The sequence below is a fragment of the Ochotona curzoniae genome, unplaced genomic scaffold, assembly GCF_017591425.1.
Source record: "Ochotona curzoniae isolate NIBS_2020 unplaced genomic scaffold, NIBS_Ocur_1.0 contig_64, whole genome shotgun sequence".
In the NCBI taxonomy this organism is placed as follows: Eukaryota; Metazoa; Chordata; class Mammalia; order Lagomorpha; family Ochotonidae; genus Ochotona; species Ochotona curzoniae.
In genome coordinates, this window is record NW_024466502.1 from 45,611,425 (window position 1) to 45,628,449 (window position 17,025).

The 17,025-nt window shown below is 44.8% G+C and overlaps 1 protein-coding gene across 3 annotated transcripts in view; it reads right to left on the reverse strand.

Moving 5' to 3' along the window:
* Window positions 1-697: 697 nt before the first annotated feature.
* The window catches only part of CAB39L (calcium binding protein 39 like), a 98,552-nt gene continuing 82,224 nt past the window's right edge, over window positions 698-17,025 (reverse strand). For all 3 annotated transcript variants that reach the window (XM_040991424.1, XM_040991425.1, XM_040991426.1), the window contains 2 exons: window positions 14,927-15,070; window positions 698-2,583 (listed from right to left, as the gene is read on the reverse strand). In XM_040991424.1, coding sequence (XP_040847358.1) covers window positions 2,404-2,583; window positions 14,927-15,070 — 324 coding nt within the window. In that variant the 3' untranslated portion in view covers window positions 698-2,403. The remainder of the gene's footprint in view (window positions 2,584-14,926; window positions 15,071-17,025) is intronic.

Here is a 17,025-nt window from a genome sequence, read left to right on the forward strand (position 1 = left end):
CAGGAGGCTGCAGGTCAGGAATATGCGCGAGGGGCATGTGGCACCGGCTTTTCCTCCAAAAGCCGATGCCTGGCATGAGCAAAGAGAGTACTGTGACCTCAGTCGCTGCTGGCCTCCACCAGGACTGCACACTCTAGGCAGCAGCCGACATGGCGACGGGACTGTTGGCACCCTGGCCTCCCCCTGCAGGGTGAGGGTGTGAAAGGCCTAGACCTGAGCCTCTGGCAACAAACGGTTTGGAGCCAGCATGCCCCAAGCCAGGTGGGGCTTTGTGAAAGCGTGGAGCCGTGGCATCCTCGCGGGTGACATGGCGAGGACTCCTGGCTGTGCCCGGCGGGGGCGCCCAGTCAGTGGATGTGGATGGGAACATCATACTGGACCCTGAGCGCTGGCCTGAGCAGTCCTTCCCATGGCCTGGGGCTTTCCCTGTTTGGGGCAGTGGAAAGAATGCACTCCAGGTACAGCAAGGGAACCCCCAAAATGGAGAGGGTAGCTTTGTTTAGAGGTGTACTTTTGAAAAAGCCTATTAAATATGACCTTTTCAAAATTTAATTCCCTACAATATCTACAGTGATCTGTGTGCAAACACTTTTAGACTGTAAATTCTTGCCTCCCCCTCGTCCATTAGTGAGCTACAAATTTCTATCAAAACATAGCCCCAGCTACTTCAGTCATTGCACCCAAGGCTCCATTTTTGTTTGCTTTTATTTTTTGACAGGTATTGAACTAGGATATAGGGTTGCTAGGAAAAGACCTAATTTAAGCCCAGAGGAAATAAAATAAGAGTTTATTTTAATCAAAAAAGAATTAAAACAAGGCCATATTTTCCAGTGGAAAACATGTGTCCTGTGGTGGGGTGTAATGGTATTAACTGACCAATTAAATTCCTAATGGTTATTTCACCTTTCTTTTTAAACAGTTACATTTGCCTCCTTTCATCACAATCTAGGGGGCTGGGGCGATCAGGGACGTGGCCTCCGCCAGGTCACAGGATTGCTGCGGACCCTCCTGTGTGGGGTGAGGTGGGCCCTAGCCAGGGCGCAGCAGTAGCACAGGCCAGTGCCCCAGCTCAAGGGGAGACAGATGTGTCACCAGCTAATTCCTCAGATCGGGGCAGTGATCCTGGGGTACACATTTCTTATCTTTGGGCAGAGGAATTTCTGGCTGAAGAAAAAGAGCACAGAACTCAAGAATTGTAAAAAGTGATAATTCCTGTGGCCGGCCATAACTCTTGAGTTGGAAATATATTCATAAGAACTGGAGATAGCAGCTAGGACTTTCATATCTTGTAAACATAACTTTAAATTCCATTTTACACACTTGATGTCTTCTGAAAAGAAACCATGGCATTTCAAAACTTTGTTTCTTTTGGTCCAATGCCTTAAGAAATTCTACTCAGTCTTTAATAATCTCACTGGGCAAGAGAATATTTGGAACTGAGGTTGTTTAGGTTTTCCTGCCTTTTCACTTATGATTCGATGAACAATTATGGAATGACAACGTGTTAGTTGAAGAACAATACTTTCCAGTTACCTGCGAATTCTTTTCACACACTATACATTTCCCCTTCCAAGAGTGAGCTCTCTCTGTTGACCAAAGAGCCCCTGCAGCAGCCCTCTGGAGCCAGGGTGTGTGCCAGCCGGGTGATGCCTCCCTCCCCACGTGGGGCTCCTGCCTGTGGAAGCTCCCAGGGAAGGTGCCACAGAGTGCTGCCTGCTGCAGGTTGGGATGCACCTGCTTGCTGCTCTCCGTTGACACAGCTGTCGTCCTCTGTGCCCTTGTCGGGCCTCCTCGTGCTGCTCTGCTGCTCCCAGGCCAGCATGGCTGCGAGTGCAGTGCACGGCAGGTGTCAAATGAAAGGTGTGCTCAGGAGACAGAGCAGCAAGGAGTCTGAGCTAAGAGGAGGGCATTGCTGCCACAGGTAGTTAGGGAGCACTTATTTTGGTCAGACAGCATTAGGCAGGGACCAAGATGATGATGATGATGACTGACAACATTAACCCTGCCTTCTGGGGTGTTCTGTGCCTAAAGAGATCCGAGGGTGGACAGGCAGAAGGGATTTGTACCTCCCAGCCTGCCCCGTGGACTCAGGTGCCTGTGACTTGGGTGGCTGTGGTGACTGAGGGCTTAGCTCTTCAAGTTAAAATCGCTTTCATCAATGTCTAATGGCTCTGGTTTCATAGAAATAATCACAGACTTGATTAGAATGAATATATTATTCTAGATTAATGGTTTCCATTCAAATGTTTATACTCCATCTACCCTGAACAATTAATTAATTGAGAAAAACTGGCACCTCCACAGTCTTCCCCAGAATGATGTGACATGACGAAAGAAGCCCTACAGCATTGGACGAAGGAGTTGATGACTGTGGCGGTGGTGGCGGCAGCAGTGACATGACCTTCACGGGGCTGTTCTCTTCAAGTCGCGGATCTGTTTAATCAGGTAGTTCTTCTCGTCGGTGAACTGCTCGTCGTCTGTCCTCTCCTTCTGGAAGCTGCTCAGAAACTCAATGAGTTTGGGTTGGTTTTTTAATAGAATTTCCACGATAGGCTGTGTTTTGTGAGGACTGGCCACAAACACCTGAAACAAAGAAATAAACACTCAGCCAGGAACACACCCCAGGGGCCACAGGGATCCTTCCTATATTTCCTGGATCACTTGTGTTTGTGTGTGTGTTTAAGACTTATTTATTTATTTGAAAGGCAGAGCTGCAGGAAGAGGGAGATCTTCCATCTGCTTGTTTACTCTGCAATTGGCTGCCATGGCCAGAGTTCAGCCTGGAGTTTAGAATTCAATCCAGGACTCAAATGGGAGCCCATACTGGATGTGGGTGTCGCTGGTGGAAGCTGAGCGTGCAGTGTCACAGCAAGGACTGTACCCCCACCTCGCCCCCCAGCTGCTGACAGACAGAAACCTCCAGTCATCCTTCCTCACTGAAGAAGCAGCAAGTCACCTTTCTCGCCATTCTCCTTGCTGGCTTGTGTGAGCACCTAAGTTATCTCGACCATTCCACTTTTTTTAACTTAATTTTTTTCATTTATTTTCACCTTACTTGCAAGGTAGAAAAGATTATTTCCCATCTACTGGTGCACAGCCATATGTCTCCCAGCCCACAGCCTCATCCAGTCTCCCCTGGGGGTGGCAGAAATAAATTACTTGGGCCCGGCGTGGTGGCGCAGTGGTTAAGGTCCTCACCTTGCATGCCCGGGATCCCATATGGGCGCCAGTTCTATCCCGGCAGGCCCACTTCCCATCCAGCTCCCTGCCTGTGGCCCGGGAAAGCAGTCGAGGACGGCCTAAAGCTTTGGGACCCTGCACCCACGTGGGAGACCTGGAAGAGGCTCCTGGCTTCGGATTGGCATAGTATCGGCTATTGCGCTCACTTGGGGAGTGAATCATCGGACGGAAGATCTTCCTCTCTGTCTCTCTTCTCTGTATATCTGCCTTTCCAATAAAAAAATAATAAAAATAAATCTTTAAAAAAAATAAAATAAAATAAATTACTTGAGAGGGAGTTCCCAGGTACTGGTTTACTTCCCAAAAGTGGGCAACAGCCCCTGGCTAGGGTTTAAGCTGGGTCTCCTACATGGTTGTTAGGAACCCAACTGGTTAAGCCATCACCGCTGTCTCCCAGGGTCTATACCACCAGGAAGCTGAAGTCAGGAGCCAGAGCTGGGACTCAAACACAGGACCTGGGTATACTAGCCACTAGGCTACTCGCCTACCCTGTGCTCTGCTTTACACGATTGGCAGTACAGGGCTGTTCATATCAGCATCACCAGGCCAGAGGAATTTTTTTGTCACTGTGATGATCTCAGACTACTGGCTGCATGTGGCCCGCTGCTGACCAAGACGTCAGGAAGTGGTGCCTGACGTGATGTCACACTGGGACATGGACACGATCTCCTTGACACAGCACCCAGGATAGGCAGAGCCACGGAGCCGGAAGGCAGGTTTGCTGTAGCCAAAGGCCAAGGGGCAATGATGACTAGCCCAGGACTTCTTTTAGGAAAATGCTCTGGGACTAAACAGTGGTGCTGGTTGCACAACACCGTAAAGATAGCTAATGTCACGGGGTTGTGTACTTTACAGTGGCTAAAATGGTACATTTTATGTTCTTTTTACTAGAAAAAGCTGCAGTTGTTGTTTCCCAAAAACAAGATATTTCAGGGTTGTTTACGCTGTCACCCAGAATGCCTGACATTTATATACCACCTGCTAGTAGTCAGGAAATCACTTACTGGGCCCAAAATATTTGTCTCTCTGGTTACCATTTGTTTACCAGGGGGTTGCTGTGAAGTTCTCCCTAAAAACTGCCTGGCATCCTGTGGTAGCTACATAAATAACTCAAAATTATCTTCCTTAAGAAGAAAAAAGGGATGAAATATATTGGGCAAATAAAACTTCTGTTTCAAGAATGTAGCTGGACCTGCAGACAGGCCTCTCCTTGGATCAGCTCCATGGAATCCACATGCTGCAGTATAAATGTTAAGAAGATTGCTTTCAAATTAAAAGCTGGCCTTTGTGTTAATGGTTTACAGCTCCCTAGCTATGCTGCCTCTAAAGGCAGCTGCTGATTGAGTCCAGAGGGCAACCAGGATGCCAAAGAGCTTCTCCACAGCTTGGGATGAAGTAATTTTTCCTTCTGTGTTTCCCTCTCCCCCTCCCTCCTTCCCTTCTAGATTTTCTTGTTTATGTGAAAGGCAGGGTGATACAGAGAGAACAGAGGAGACAGATATCTTCCATCTGCTAGGTCACTCCCCAAACGGCCACCATGTCTGGGATTGAGCCAGTCTGGAGTCAGGAGACAGTAATTCCATCCAGGTCTCCCATTTGGGTGGCAGGGGCCCCACGTGCCTGGGCCATTGTCTGCTCTTCTCCCAGGCGCATTAGGGAGCTGGCTCAGAAAGGGAGCAGCTGGAATCAAAGGGGTGCTCTTAAAGGGGACACAAGCAGTGCAGTCTGCAGCTCAGCCCGCTGCACCACAATACCAAATCTTCTTTCTATTACATAGATTACAAATTTCTTGGTGCTTTCTCTGTTTTCTTCAGTTTTTCAATGTTATTATTAAAGCACTCTAAAGAGAAGAAAAAAAAAAACACCTCAACTCCCTTTTTAATTTTACTAGTTAATTTTTTATTTTTCTGAAAACTAAGAGGCCTCAGAGAGATCTTGCATCCACTAGTTCACTCCCCAAACACATGGCAATGGCAAAGGTTTGGCCAGGGCTCAAGTCAGGATCTAGGAACTCAACCCAGGTCTCCCACCTGGCGGCAGCGACCCAATTACCTGAGTCACAGCCCACTGCCTTCCACAGCAGCAGGAGGCTAAAGCAGGAAGCAGAGCTGGGACTCGCCCTAGGCACTGTGATGTGGGCTGTGGGCATCCTCAGCAGCAGCTTAAAAACTGCCAGGGCCCGGCGCGGTGGCGCAAGGGGTTAAGGTCCTCACCTTGCACGCCCGGGAGCCCATATGGGCGCCGGTTCTAATCCCGGCAGCCCCGCTTCCCTTCCAGCTCCCTGCCTGTGGCCTGGGAAAGCAGTCGAGGACGGCCCAAAGCTTTGGGACCCTGCACCCGCGTGGGAGACCCAGAAGAGGCTCCTGGCTTCGGATCGGCATAGTATCGGCCCGTTGTGCTCACTTGGGGAGTGAATCATCGGACGGAAGACCTTCCTCTCTGTCTCTCCTCTCTGTATATCCGCCTTTCCAATAAAAAAAATAAATAAATAAAATAAAATAAATCTTAAAAAAAAAAACCTGTGCTAAACGCCCACACAAACTTATTTTTTTAGAATGTAGTATTCCTTAGTTTACATACCATGTCTCAGCAATGTGATTGATGGATTCTCAAGCACAGTGAGACACACAAGTATCATAACAATTCAAATGCTTTTTAGCTTAATGCAGAAATTTTTTGCTCTGAATTCTAAATTTTTAAATGATTTTTTAAAAAGTTTTTATTGCAAAGTCAGATATACAGAGAGAAGAAGAGACAGAGAGGAAGATCTTCCATCTGATGATTCACTCCCCAAGTGACTGCAATAACTGGAGCCGAGCCAATTCGAAGCCAGGAGCTTCTTCCTGGTCTCCCACTAGGGTGCAGGATCCCACCACTTTGGGTCATACTTGAATGCTTTTCCAGGTCACAAGCAGGGAGCTGGATGGGCAGCGGGCCCAATGGGATTTTAACCGTAACTTATTTGGGATTCCGGCATGTTCAAGGTGAGGATTTTAGCCGTTAGGCTGCCATGCTGGGTCCTGAATTATAAATTTTAATGATGTTTATGAAAAAACTCAGCATATGTCTAGGGGTGAGGTTTTAGCACAATCATTAATATGCCAACTGTGACACTGGCATCTGGTATCACACAATCTGGCTGGATTGAGTCCTGGCTCTGCCCCTGACCTGTTGATGAGGGTGCACAGGTAGCGGGGAAGGCAGCAGATGATGGCTCATTTAGCAGGGTCCCCGTACCACCCATATTTGAGGCCCAGAGCCAGTTCTACAGTCCTGGTTGTTGTGAGCATCCAAGGAGAGAACCAGGAGATGGGAGAGCAAGCTTGCTATCTTTCTCCCTGTTTCTTCTCTGTGCCTTTCAAATACATAAATAAAAAAATTTAAAAGGCACAGTTAAAAATAAATCACTAATGTAATCCCTCCATGAAAAGGTAGTCACTGTGAATATGTGCTGTAAGTCCTTCCATAGGTTTTTTTTTTTCTGTACATACAGTTATATGTAACTACTGCACTTGTACTACAGACATAATGGTTTGTACTCTGTTCTTTTACTTAATAATGTGGTTAAATTTTTAAAAATTCATTTGAGATGCAGACAGATACAGAGAAGGAGACTGAGGAAAGGAGAGTCTGCTGGCTTACTCCCCAAATGCTGGCCCAGGCTGGCCTGCACCTGCTTCAAGGCCTGGAAACAACTAGCACCTGCTGCCTCGCAGGGTCTACTTCAGCAGGAAGTTGCAAATAGGAGCTAGAGCCAGGAATTGAATCTAGAAACTTGGATGTGGACATTTTAATCATTAAGCCAAAACCCTTCCTCTGGAATAGTGTTTTGTTTTGCTCTGTGGTCACGGGGCTGCTAGGTAGTTCATATGTATTTGCTTCTGTAAGTCCTCAGGTGGGTTCTGGATTCCCAGAGAATGATATTGTTTGCCCCACTTGCTAGGCGAGGCTTAGGGAAGTCACACTAAGACTGCTGGCTCCCATACTGTGGAGCATGTGCTGGCAGAGCTGTGTGTGGTATTCCTGGTAGGAAATGACTTGCTGCCACCAGCCCTGCCATCTCCATTTACTCATTGGTCCAACTGTTCTTTAATGCTTGCTTATCTGAACGTGAGGAAAGGCAAGAGTAGAAACAGGTATGGGTGAAGCTGTAATTCCATACTTCCCACCTTTAAAACTTGTAAGTAAACTAATGGGTCAAAAGCTTTTCTCAGCGTTTTCACATGGCCTTTCAACACTAAAACATAACAAATAGCTGCAAACTTTCTCAGGGGGAAAGACTAAACAGTTGGAGTTTCACAGGTGGTTTTTTTGGAGGAGTGTAGCCTAGCAGTGACTTACGACTCTAAGACAACGTGACTGAGACAGATTCCCTTATCACAGAGTGAATCCACACACAGTGTTCAGTCCTAGAGCTTCTAGTATCAGAGGGTTTTGCAATTGTCACCTCGGTTTTGGAATATTTTTTTTGTAACCCCAGAAAGAACCCAGTCCCCATTAGTCATTCTTGATCTTGGCTCCTGACTCCCAGCAGCCACTGACCTATCTTCTACCTCCCAAGAGGAGCCTGTTCTGAAGATTTCAGGCCCTGGATTCATTCCAAATGCAGCTGAGCGTCACTGGAGTCTTTCATTTAGTGTAACATTTTAAAGGTCCTCCTGTGCATTGGCAGGTGTCAGTACCACATCCTTTTTATGGTCAAAACTTCAATTTTTTTAAAAAAAGATTTTATCTATATCGAAAGGCAGAGTTAGACAAAGAGAGAAGTAGAGACAGTGTGTGTTTTCATTCAATCGTTCACTCCCCACATGGCTATAACTGCCAGGACTAGGACAGGCCAATGCCAGGAGCCAGAGACTTCCTCTGCGTCTCCCCACTTGGGCCCTCTTTGCTGCCCTCCTAGGCATATTAACAAGGAGCTGGATGGCAAGTAGAGCACCTAAGACTAGAACTGGCACCCATGTGGGATGCCGGTGTTGTAGTCACTGGTTTTATCAGATACACCACAGCACTGCCCTTAGCTGTGTTTTTTTTTTTTCTCCCAAAGATTTATTTTTACTTCAAAGAGTTAGAGACAAAAAGAGAAAAAGAGAGATCTTCTATTTGCTGATTCACTTCCCAAATATCCTCAAATCTTCATACCTCTCACTATTTCAACTAAACAGTATTTGCCAAACTTCTTGTCAATTTTTAAAAAAGATTTATTTATCTTTATCAGAAAGTCAGATATACAGAGAAGAGAAGAGACAGAGAGGAAGATCTTCCGGGCCCTTCTTGTCAGATTTGTTTTTTTAAAACAACCTGGTATGAAACCCAGGACCATGTTTTTGCCCAGTTTTTGAAAACTGATGTGATCATGAGTCCCTCCAGTTCAGGGTCATCACAATTAGAAAAGGAGAGCTTGCATCAATCTGAATTTCAGGTTAGCAGTGACTTTTCTGTACGTGGATGTCCCCTGCAGTGCTGTTTGTGTTCACGTGAAAGTCGCACTGAACTGGGTGCCCTGTGTGCCACCTGGCACAGAAGCTGTCGGCTCTCTTCCTGTAGCGACATCTACATTAATTCAACTACTCGGTCAATAGGTAAATATTTAATACCATATATCAGGGACCCTTCTAGATGCCAGGAACTACAACCTAGGAAAAACCCGTGACGCCGAGTTTCCTGCTGTCAGAAGTTCCCTGTAGAAGTCTAGAAGAGGCATTCCCATTTCAGCAGTTGCAGTGCCCCAAGTATCTGTGGAGATGCACAGAAGACAGATACCGGGGTCAGCTACGGAGGTTGTGAGGTCTGTGCAAGCTCAGCCTTGCACTGAGATCTCCTGGGGGCCTGTTTGTTTTCTCCACTTTGAAATGAGGACAACACACTTGTCTGATGTCACACATGTGGGAAAGAGCCAATGGAATCATGATGGAAAGCACTCTGAATTATAGTATATCAAATTACAGTATAGAATTAGAGTATATCAAAGTAAGGCTATTGGGCCTAGTGGCTAAAGCCCTCACTTTGCATGTGCTAGGATCCTTTATAGGCACCAGTTCATGTTTCAGCTAATTAATTTCCCATCCAGCTCCTTGCTTGTGGCCTGGAAAGGCAGTCTAGGACGGCCCAAAGCCTTGGGACCCGGCACCCATGTAGGAGACCTGTAAGAGACTCTTGGCTCCTGGCTTCAAATCAGCTCAGTGCCAGCCACTGTGGCCACTTGGGGAGTGAACCAGTAGATGGAAGATCTTTCTCTCTGTCTCTGCTCCTATCTGTAAGTCTGTCTTTTCAATAAAAATAAAGCTTAAAAAAAAAAAACGTAAGTTAGACTATTGTTGCAGTAGCTGCTTTGGTGACTGAGAATTTAAGTCTTGGCCATCTACAAATTCCACATAATTGTGGAAATTATGTAGGTTATACATTTATTCTAAAATTATTTGGAAAGCAACTTAAAGTCCTTTATTATTCCAGATAGTATTAACAAATATCAACTACACATCTAGTTTTCCTTGTATACCACTGAAAGGAATACTCTTAAGTAGGTAATTACATTATAATTAGCAGCTGAGACTATAAACATTGCCATAAGTAGTCTGGTGAAATGCTAAAGTTCATCAGAAACACCCACTGCAAATCCTTCAATGGATAAACAATTGATTGACTGATTTTAAAAGAAAGTATTTTCAAACATGGAAAAGACTTATGAAGCTTGAATTATGGCTTTCCTTTTTTCTACTTTGCCTCTTTACTAAAAAAGCACAAAATGCCCAAAAAAGAGATCAAATAAGGATATTAAAAAATTCAGCATTCTATGCTAGTTAAAAGTAGCCAGGTTTGAACCAGTGCTTAAGCTGCCTGTTAAGATGCCTGCATCCAGGGGCTGGCATGATGGCTCAACTGGTTAATCCCTGTCTTTTAAGCACCAGCATCCCATATGAGCACCCATTTGTGACCTGGCTGCCCCACTTCCCATCCAGTTTCCTGCTTATGGCCTTGGAAAGCAGCAGAGGAAGACCCAAAGCGTTGGGATCCAGTACCCACAAAGGAGATCTGGGAAAAGCTCCTGGCCCCTTGCTTTGGATGGGCTCAGTTCTGGCTGTTGTAGTTGTTTAGGGAGTGAACCAGCAGATGGAAGATCTTTCTGTCTGTATAAAATCTGCCTTTCCAATTAAAGAAAAAAAAAAAAAAAGATGGCCTGCATCCCATATAACAGTGCCTGGATTGCAGTTCTGGCTCTACTCCTGATTCCAGCTCACTGCTGATATAATCCCTGGGAGACAACAGCTGATGGCCCAGGTAGCTGGGGGGGCGGGGGGAGGGGTTCCTGTCACCCATGTGGGAGACCAGGATGGAGTTCCTGGATCTTGTTTTAGCCTGGGACCAGCCCTGGGCATATAGGCATTTTTGAAGAGTAAGCCAGCATGTGACATCTGTCTTTTTCTGTTTTTTTTGCTTCTTCAGTAAGTAAAATTTATGAAAATGAATTGACAAAATTAAGTTGGCAGTTGAAACATCATTACTACTTGTAAGAAAGTTGAGCTTTGGTTTTGCCCAATTTTTGGGTTCAGTTGGTCTGCAAGCCTTCATCCTTGGGTATACTATGAGCACAGCTTGTCAGCACAGTAATCCCTAAGGAAGTAAGGAATTCTTGGTGAGTTTCGTAAATTCATCTGTAACTCTGTGTTCTTTCCTCAGACTACATAGATATTATTCTCAGGACATTTATCTTGTTCTATGTATTTGTTTTCAGCTGAACTGTCAAGCTGGCTCTAGTGTTTTAGGATCATTTGAACAGAGCTTCCTATTTTCGTGGAAATGGCTGCTGCGCCAAATGCTGCAATCTGAGTGATGGAGTGGGACACTCGGGGCCGTGTCTGGCAATGCTCATGCCCAAGTTCCAACAGCTCTGAGACGAGCCAAATGACACAGGCTGCTCTTTAACCCAGTCTGGTGCCAGGGAAGGAGGAGGCATGACCTTAGTTATTGAGGAGGTTAATAGTCAAAGGGAAAGGAAACAGAGAGGAACACACAAGTGGATCCTGAATTCAGCTCTGGGAGAGCCTCGCAGACACAAGCCCCTTGAGAACTAGACTTCTGACTGCACTTAACCCTTCATTTTGCAAGTGAAAAATCTCAGCCAGAACAGACCCCCATCCTCTGGGTTGTCACCCAGGAAGTGCTCACCATGCCATCTGCTGCTGGTCAGTACTCGGGAGTAGGGGTGGCATCTCACCTGAGTCCTTGAACTTGTAAGCAAGCCAATGAAACTTAGCCACCCTTAACCTGGCAAGACCAATGCTGTGTTCCACATTTTCTGTACCTTGTGAAAGGCGCTTTGGGGAAAAAAACCCAAAATAATTGGGGCGGGCGGGGGGAAAGACTTCCAGGACTCAGCTGGTAATTTTTCTAAACAACAAAATATTATTTTTGGCAAGTAAACAATCTTCTACTTCAACAAGAGGAATAAACTTAGGGGAGGGGATAGGTCCAATTATGTACCTACAAGTAAACAAGTGGCCGACTATTTTTAAATGTACCTGCTCTGACCAATGGTTAGCCAAATTCTGATCTTCCCAGAGGACAAGAGTTGGCTATTTCTGTCTTGCTACCCACTGAATCCTGCTATAACACTGCTTTTTTGAACTAAATTATATGGAGCCTGTTCTCACCTAGGCAGCAGATTTCACATTCTGGGGCAGCTGAGTGACGGGCATGGAATCTCTACCATCCCTAGGATTGCAAGGGGCTTTGAGGACCTGCAGTTGTACATGGAGGCTTTTCTGAATGTGATAGCACTGTGTTTCACTTCAAAACATTATTTTAGGGCCCAGCGTGGAAGCGTAGTGGTTAAAGTCCTCGCCTTGAATGCACTGGGATCCCATATGGGTGCCAGTTCTAATCCCGGCAGTCTCACTTCCCATCCAGCTTCCTACTTGTGCCCTGGGAAAGCAGTCAAGGATGGCCCAAAGCCTTGGGACCCTGCACTCGTGTGGGAGACCCGGAAAAAGCTCCTGGTTCCTGGCTTCGAATTGGCTCAGTTCCAGCTGTTGCAGCCGCTTGGAGAGTGAATCATCGGATGGAAGATCTTCCTCTCTGTCTCTCCTCCTCTCTCTATATCTGCCTTTCCAATAAAAATAAAAAATCTTATATAAAAAAACCATTATTTTATTTGACAGAGAGAGCTCCCATCTTCTAGTTCACCCCAGGTGCCTGTAACAGCCAAAGCTGGGCAGGCTGAAGCCAGGAGCTAGATCAACACCCGACCCATCACCTTCTGCCTCCTAGGGTCTGTGTTCACAAGAAGCCAGACTCAGGAGCTGGAAGCTGAGATACGGGTGCGCTGACTGCCTTCTTACCCACAAGTCCAAACACCTGCCCTCAGTTTGTCTGTTTTTTCTTTAACAGCTGTAACAGCATGAGGGTTACAGGAAATAAATGGCCTATTAGGTATCATATTCCACCATTAGCTTTAACAGGATCTAACATCTTGTCATATCTGCCTGCAAACTTTTTAAATAAAATCAAACACTGCAGATACTTCTAAAGGGCATTCCACACTTATCCATGATCTCCTCCATCTTCCCTGCTGCCTGACCTCGGCAGCAGTGTGCCCTAACACTCTTGGGTGATAACCGCATGTGAATGAATCCATACTTGCTATTGTTTTTCAAGCTTTCTGATCTTAAATAAATGGCATTTTAAAAAATAAAGATTTATTTATTTTCATTGGAAAGGCAGATTTAAAAAAGGAGACATAGAAAGATCTTCCATCTTCTGGTTCATTCTCCAGATGGCCACAATGGCTGGAAATGCGCTGATTTGAAGCCAGAAGCCTCCTTCCGGCCTCCCATGTGGATATAGGGTCCCAAATTTTGGGTCTTCCTCTGTTGCTTCTCCAGGCCATATGCAGAGAGGTTAATGGGAAAAGGAGCAGCTGGGACACAAAATGGTCCTTATATAGGATGCCAGCATTTCAAAGCAGAGGATTAGCCAGTTGAGCTATTGTGTCAGACCCTAAATGGCATGTTATATATACATATATATATATATAAACATATATTTATTCCACTTAATAACATGTTTCTGAGAGGCAGGAACATCTCAAGTTAATATCCAGTAGAGTGGATTCTGTTAAGATTTTTGAATAGAATGGAATTTATAAATTGCCATGTCTCCCATTTATGGATTTAAAAATTCTAATATTTAATTACAAAGTGTATATTATATAAGTATTCTAAAATATATAATTTTATATTATAAATACATATTATAAAGACAAAAAAAATTCTGGAGCTCTCTTAACCTTTAATTCTACTGTAGGGCCTGGTGCAGTGTATTAGGCTAACTCTGTATGTTGGCATCCAATATGGATGCGGGTTCAACTCCTGGATGCACCATTTCCCAGCAAGCTCCCTGCTTGTGGCCTGGGAAATGGCAGAGTGTGGCCCAAGTTCTTGGGCCCTTGCATCCATATGGGAGGCCCAGAAGAAGTTCCTGGCTCCTGGCTTCAGATCAGCTCAGCTCTGGCTGTTGCAGCCAGTTTGGAAGATGAACCAGCATATGGAAGATCTTCCTCTCTCCTTCTCTCTGTACCTTTGCCTTTAAAAAAAAATTGAATCTTTAAAAATTCTACTCTAGATATATAAGATGATAATCCTACATATAGAAAATTCTAGATTTTATAAATAAGCATTGCAAAATTACTTACATTATCAAAAAATGGAAATAATCTAAATGACACAGGACTAGTTAAGCAAGTTCGAATAAACCCAATCATTTGATTAAAGAAAAACTATGCCTTGCAGATATTTTTCTATTAAAATAAAATGTATTATAATCAGTCTTTCTATGCTGTTAAGGAGTACATGGGTGTTTCTTCAGAGTTTCATGTATGATTCAAAGAAAGCGCTTGATAAAAGCAAAACATTCAGAGAATTCAGGGTCTAGCTCAGTTCCTGGTTATTTTACTAACTTCTGGGAAATAGGATCACTTATTTTCTAGTGGGAAAAAATATTTAGAGAAGTGGATTGGTTAGCATCTTTTTCTTTCTTTTTTTTTTTTTTTTTACAAGCGAAAGGTTATTCATTAAAATAACATGTTGTTTAAATTACCCTACTAGAAAAACTGTCTATTCACTTTTCTCTGTAGTACACAGGGAAAGGGAAAAGCAGGAGTCCGTGGTTTGGAAGTAGATGCAAACCCCATGCATTCACATTGATGTACCTAAAGAATGAGGATGCAGGTTTGGCTTTCTGACACAGCAGGTTGACCACCTATGAGGTCAACATCCCACTTGGGTGCCAGTTTGAATCCTGGCTTTTCTACTTCCTAATCAGCTCCCTTATATTGCACACAGGAAAGCAATGGAAAATGGCTCCTGCTACCCACGTGCGAGATCTGGATGGAGTCCTGGAGTTCCAGGCTGAGGCTTTGTCCTGGCTCAGCCCTGGCCATTGTAGCTGATTGGGGAGTAAAACAGCAGCTGGAGGGTCTCCCCTCTGCCCCACTGTCCTGTAGCTCTGTTGTTTTTTAAAAGTTTTCTTGGGTGACCTGAAAACTTATCCATAGTGGATGGACTCATTCTAAAAGCTTTGGATAAATAAACCTTGTTTGATTTACCAAAATGCAAAACAAACACAAAAACAGACTAAAACAAACAAACAAAAAATGCCTACCCTAATATTTTCATGGTTTAACTTTTACCTTGAAGACATGAAAGGCTTCAAACTGGATGTTGGGGCTTTTGTCCCGCAGCAGGTTCATCATGAGCTTCAGGTTCTCCGGCTTGCTGATGTACTTGGTCATGATGGTGAAGTTGTGGCGGTCCAGGATGAGCTCACCTAGCAGCTGCATGAAAAGACAAAATCAAGGCTACCACCTGACAGTCACCTTATTCAAAACATCTATCACTTTTTCTGACAAAATCCACATGTAAGAATGATGACATTAAAAAAAAAAGAGAGAGAGTGAAATGTAACTTAAAGAACAAGCATAAAAACAGGAGTTATTTCAAACTTTTCACAGTTTGCTAATGTCAGTAAAGTTCACTAACAAATAGCCAGAAATTTGTTATTCTTTTTTAAAAATATTTTTTTTATTTGAAAGGCAGATTTACAGAGAGAGAAGGAGAGATCTTCCAATCACTAGTTCACTCGCTAAGTGGCCTCAATGGCTGGACTTAAACCGATCTGAAGCCAGGAGCCTGGAGTGGATCTCCAATTATTAGAAGTTTCTACTCTTTCCCCAAAACTAAGATGACCATTCCATTTAGATCTTAACATATATTCAGTAAATCCTACAAGGAGGGGCTAAAACAACATGTGGGTGTGCTCTGTCTGTGGAGTTATGTGCTCTTTGTTACTTTTTAAGGCTCTTTTTTTTTTACAGAGTGATAGAGATCTGTTGGTTTAGGGTTGGGTCAGGCCAGTCTGGGTCTCCCAAGTGGGTGGGAGATACCCAAGCACTTGGCCATTGCCTACAGCTTTCACATGTGCATCAGCAAGGAGCTGGATTGAAATCAGCAGCCAGGACTTGAACTAGTGCTCATGTGGGATGCCTGCTTTGCAGGCAATGGTTCACTGTGCTATATACTGCAACACCCCATCTTTAACACCTTCTGTGATTAAAAAAAAAATCCTCTTGCTTTCACATTGTGGCTCAAAAACCGGTTTCTTTCTCTGAAGCCAAGGACAACTTCTGAGGCTGTGAGGGTGCACATAGGGCCCCCAGCTGTCCAGTACCAATTCCATTAATAAAATGAATAAGCATTCCTGCAGCATGCCCCCATGCATTTTTTTCCCTACTTCAGAAACACTGGTTTTCCAGACACTGGTGGTAGTTTCTAAAGCTCTAGAGGGAAGCTGAGGCACACTGTAACACATCTTCACATTTAAGACGGGCTTAGTTTCCTATTTGTTTACTGCACTCCTTCTGGGAGCCTCAGGATGGTCACACATTGAATAAGTGGTAAAAGGAACCATGGATGTGGGCAGAAAGTACATCAGATTAGGGGCCGTCATTTTGTCTATTGTTTTTTTAAAATTTCATTTTCATTTATTTGAAAGGAACAATTACAGAGAAGTGGGGTTGGCGAGACAGAGATCTTATCTGTTGATTCAATCCCAAGAAAGCTACAAAGACTAGCTGGGGTTGGGTCGGCCTGAAGCTAGAAGTGTCAGCTAGGTCCCCTACATGGGTACCCATGGAATTAAGGGAAAAGTTTGATTCCTTAGGCTAACCTTCAAAGTCCTTAGGAAGGGGAGTGATTTCCACTGCTTCCTTTCCCTGGATCCCTAGCTCAGGTGTCCTCACCCTCTTGCCTGTGGGCTTAACTCCTTTGGCTCAAGTTTAGAAGGAACGTTCTAGTCTCCTGTCTTTCTAGTCACACAGTTGCCACCCTTCCATGATGGACTCAGACACTGTGTCTGAGAGCCCCTCCCTGACTCCCCAGTGAACTCTCCTCTGCCTGTCCCTTTGCCCAGGTGCCCTCCCTTCTGTCTTGAGGTGTGTGGAGGCTGCTGGGGAATCAGTTTTCTACAAAGAGAGCACTTCACAAAAGGCAGAAAGAAGCAAAGCAAGCATGGTCTTTTATTTTTATCCAAGAAGCATATTCAGAACACAGTGCTGTAGAGATTGTGAAGATGTAAAATTCTACCCTGTTCATACAGCCAAGAGGCTACCATCCATCACACGCAGGACTCAGGGGTGAAGGGTCAGCTGGCCTGGGAAAGGGACTCACACCACCCTTTGTGTGTGTGACTTCAGAGTGCACCATCAGTACAGCTGGCAGCCGAGGCAGCCAT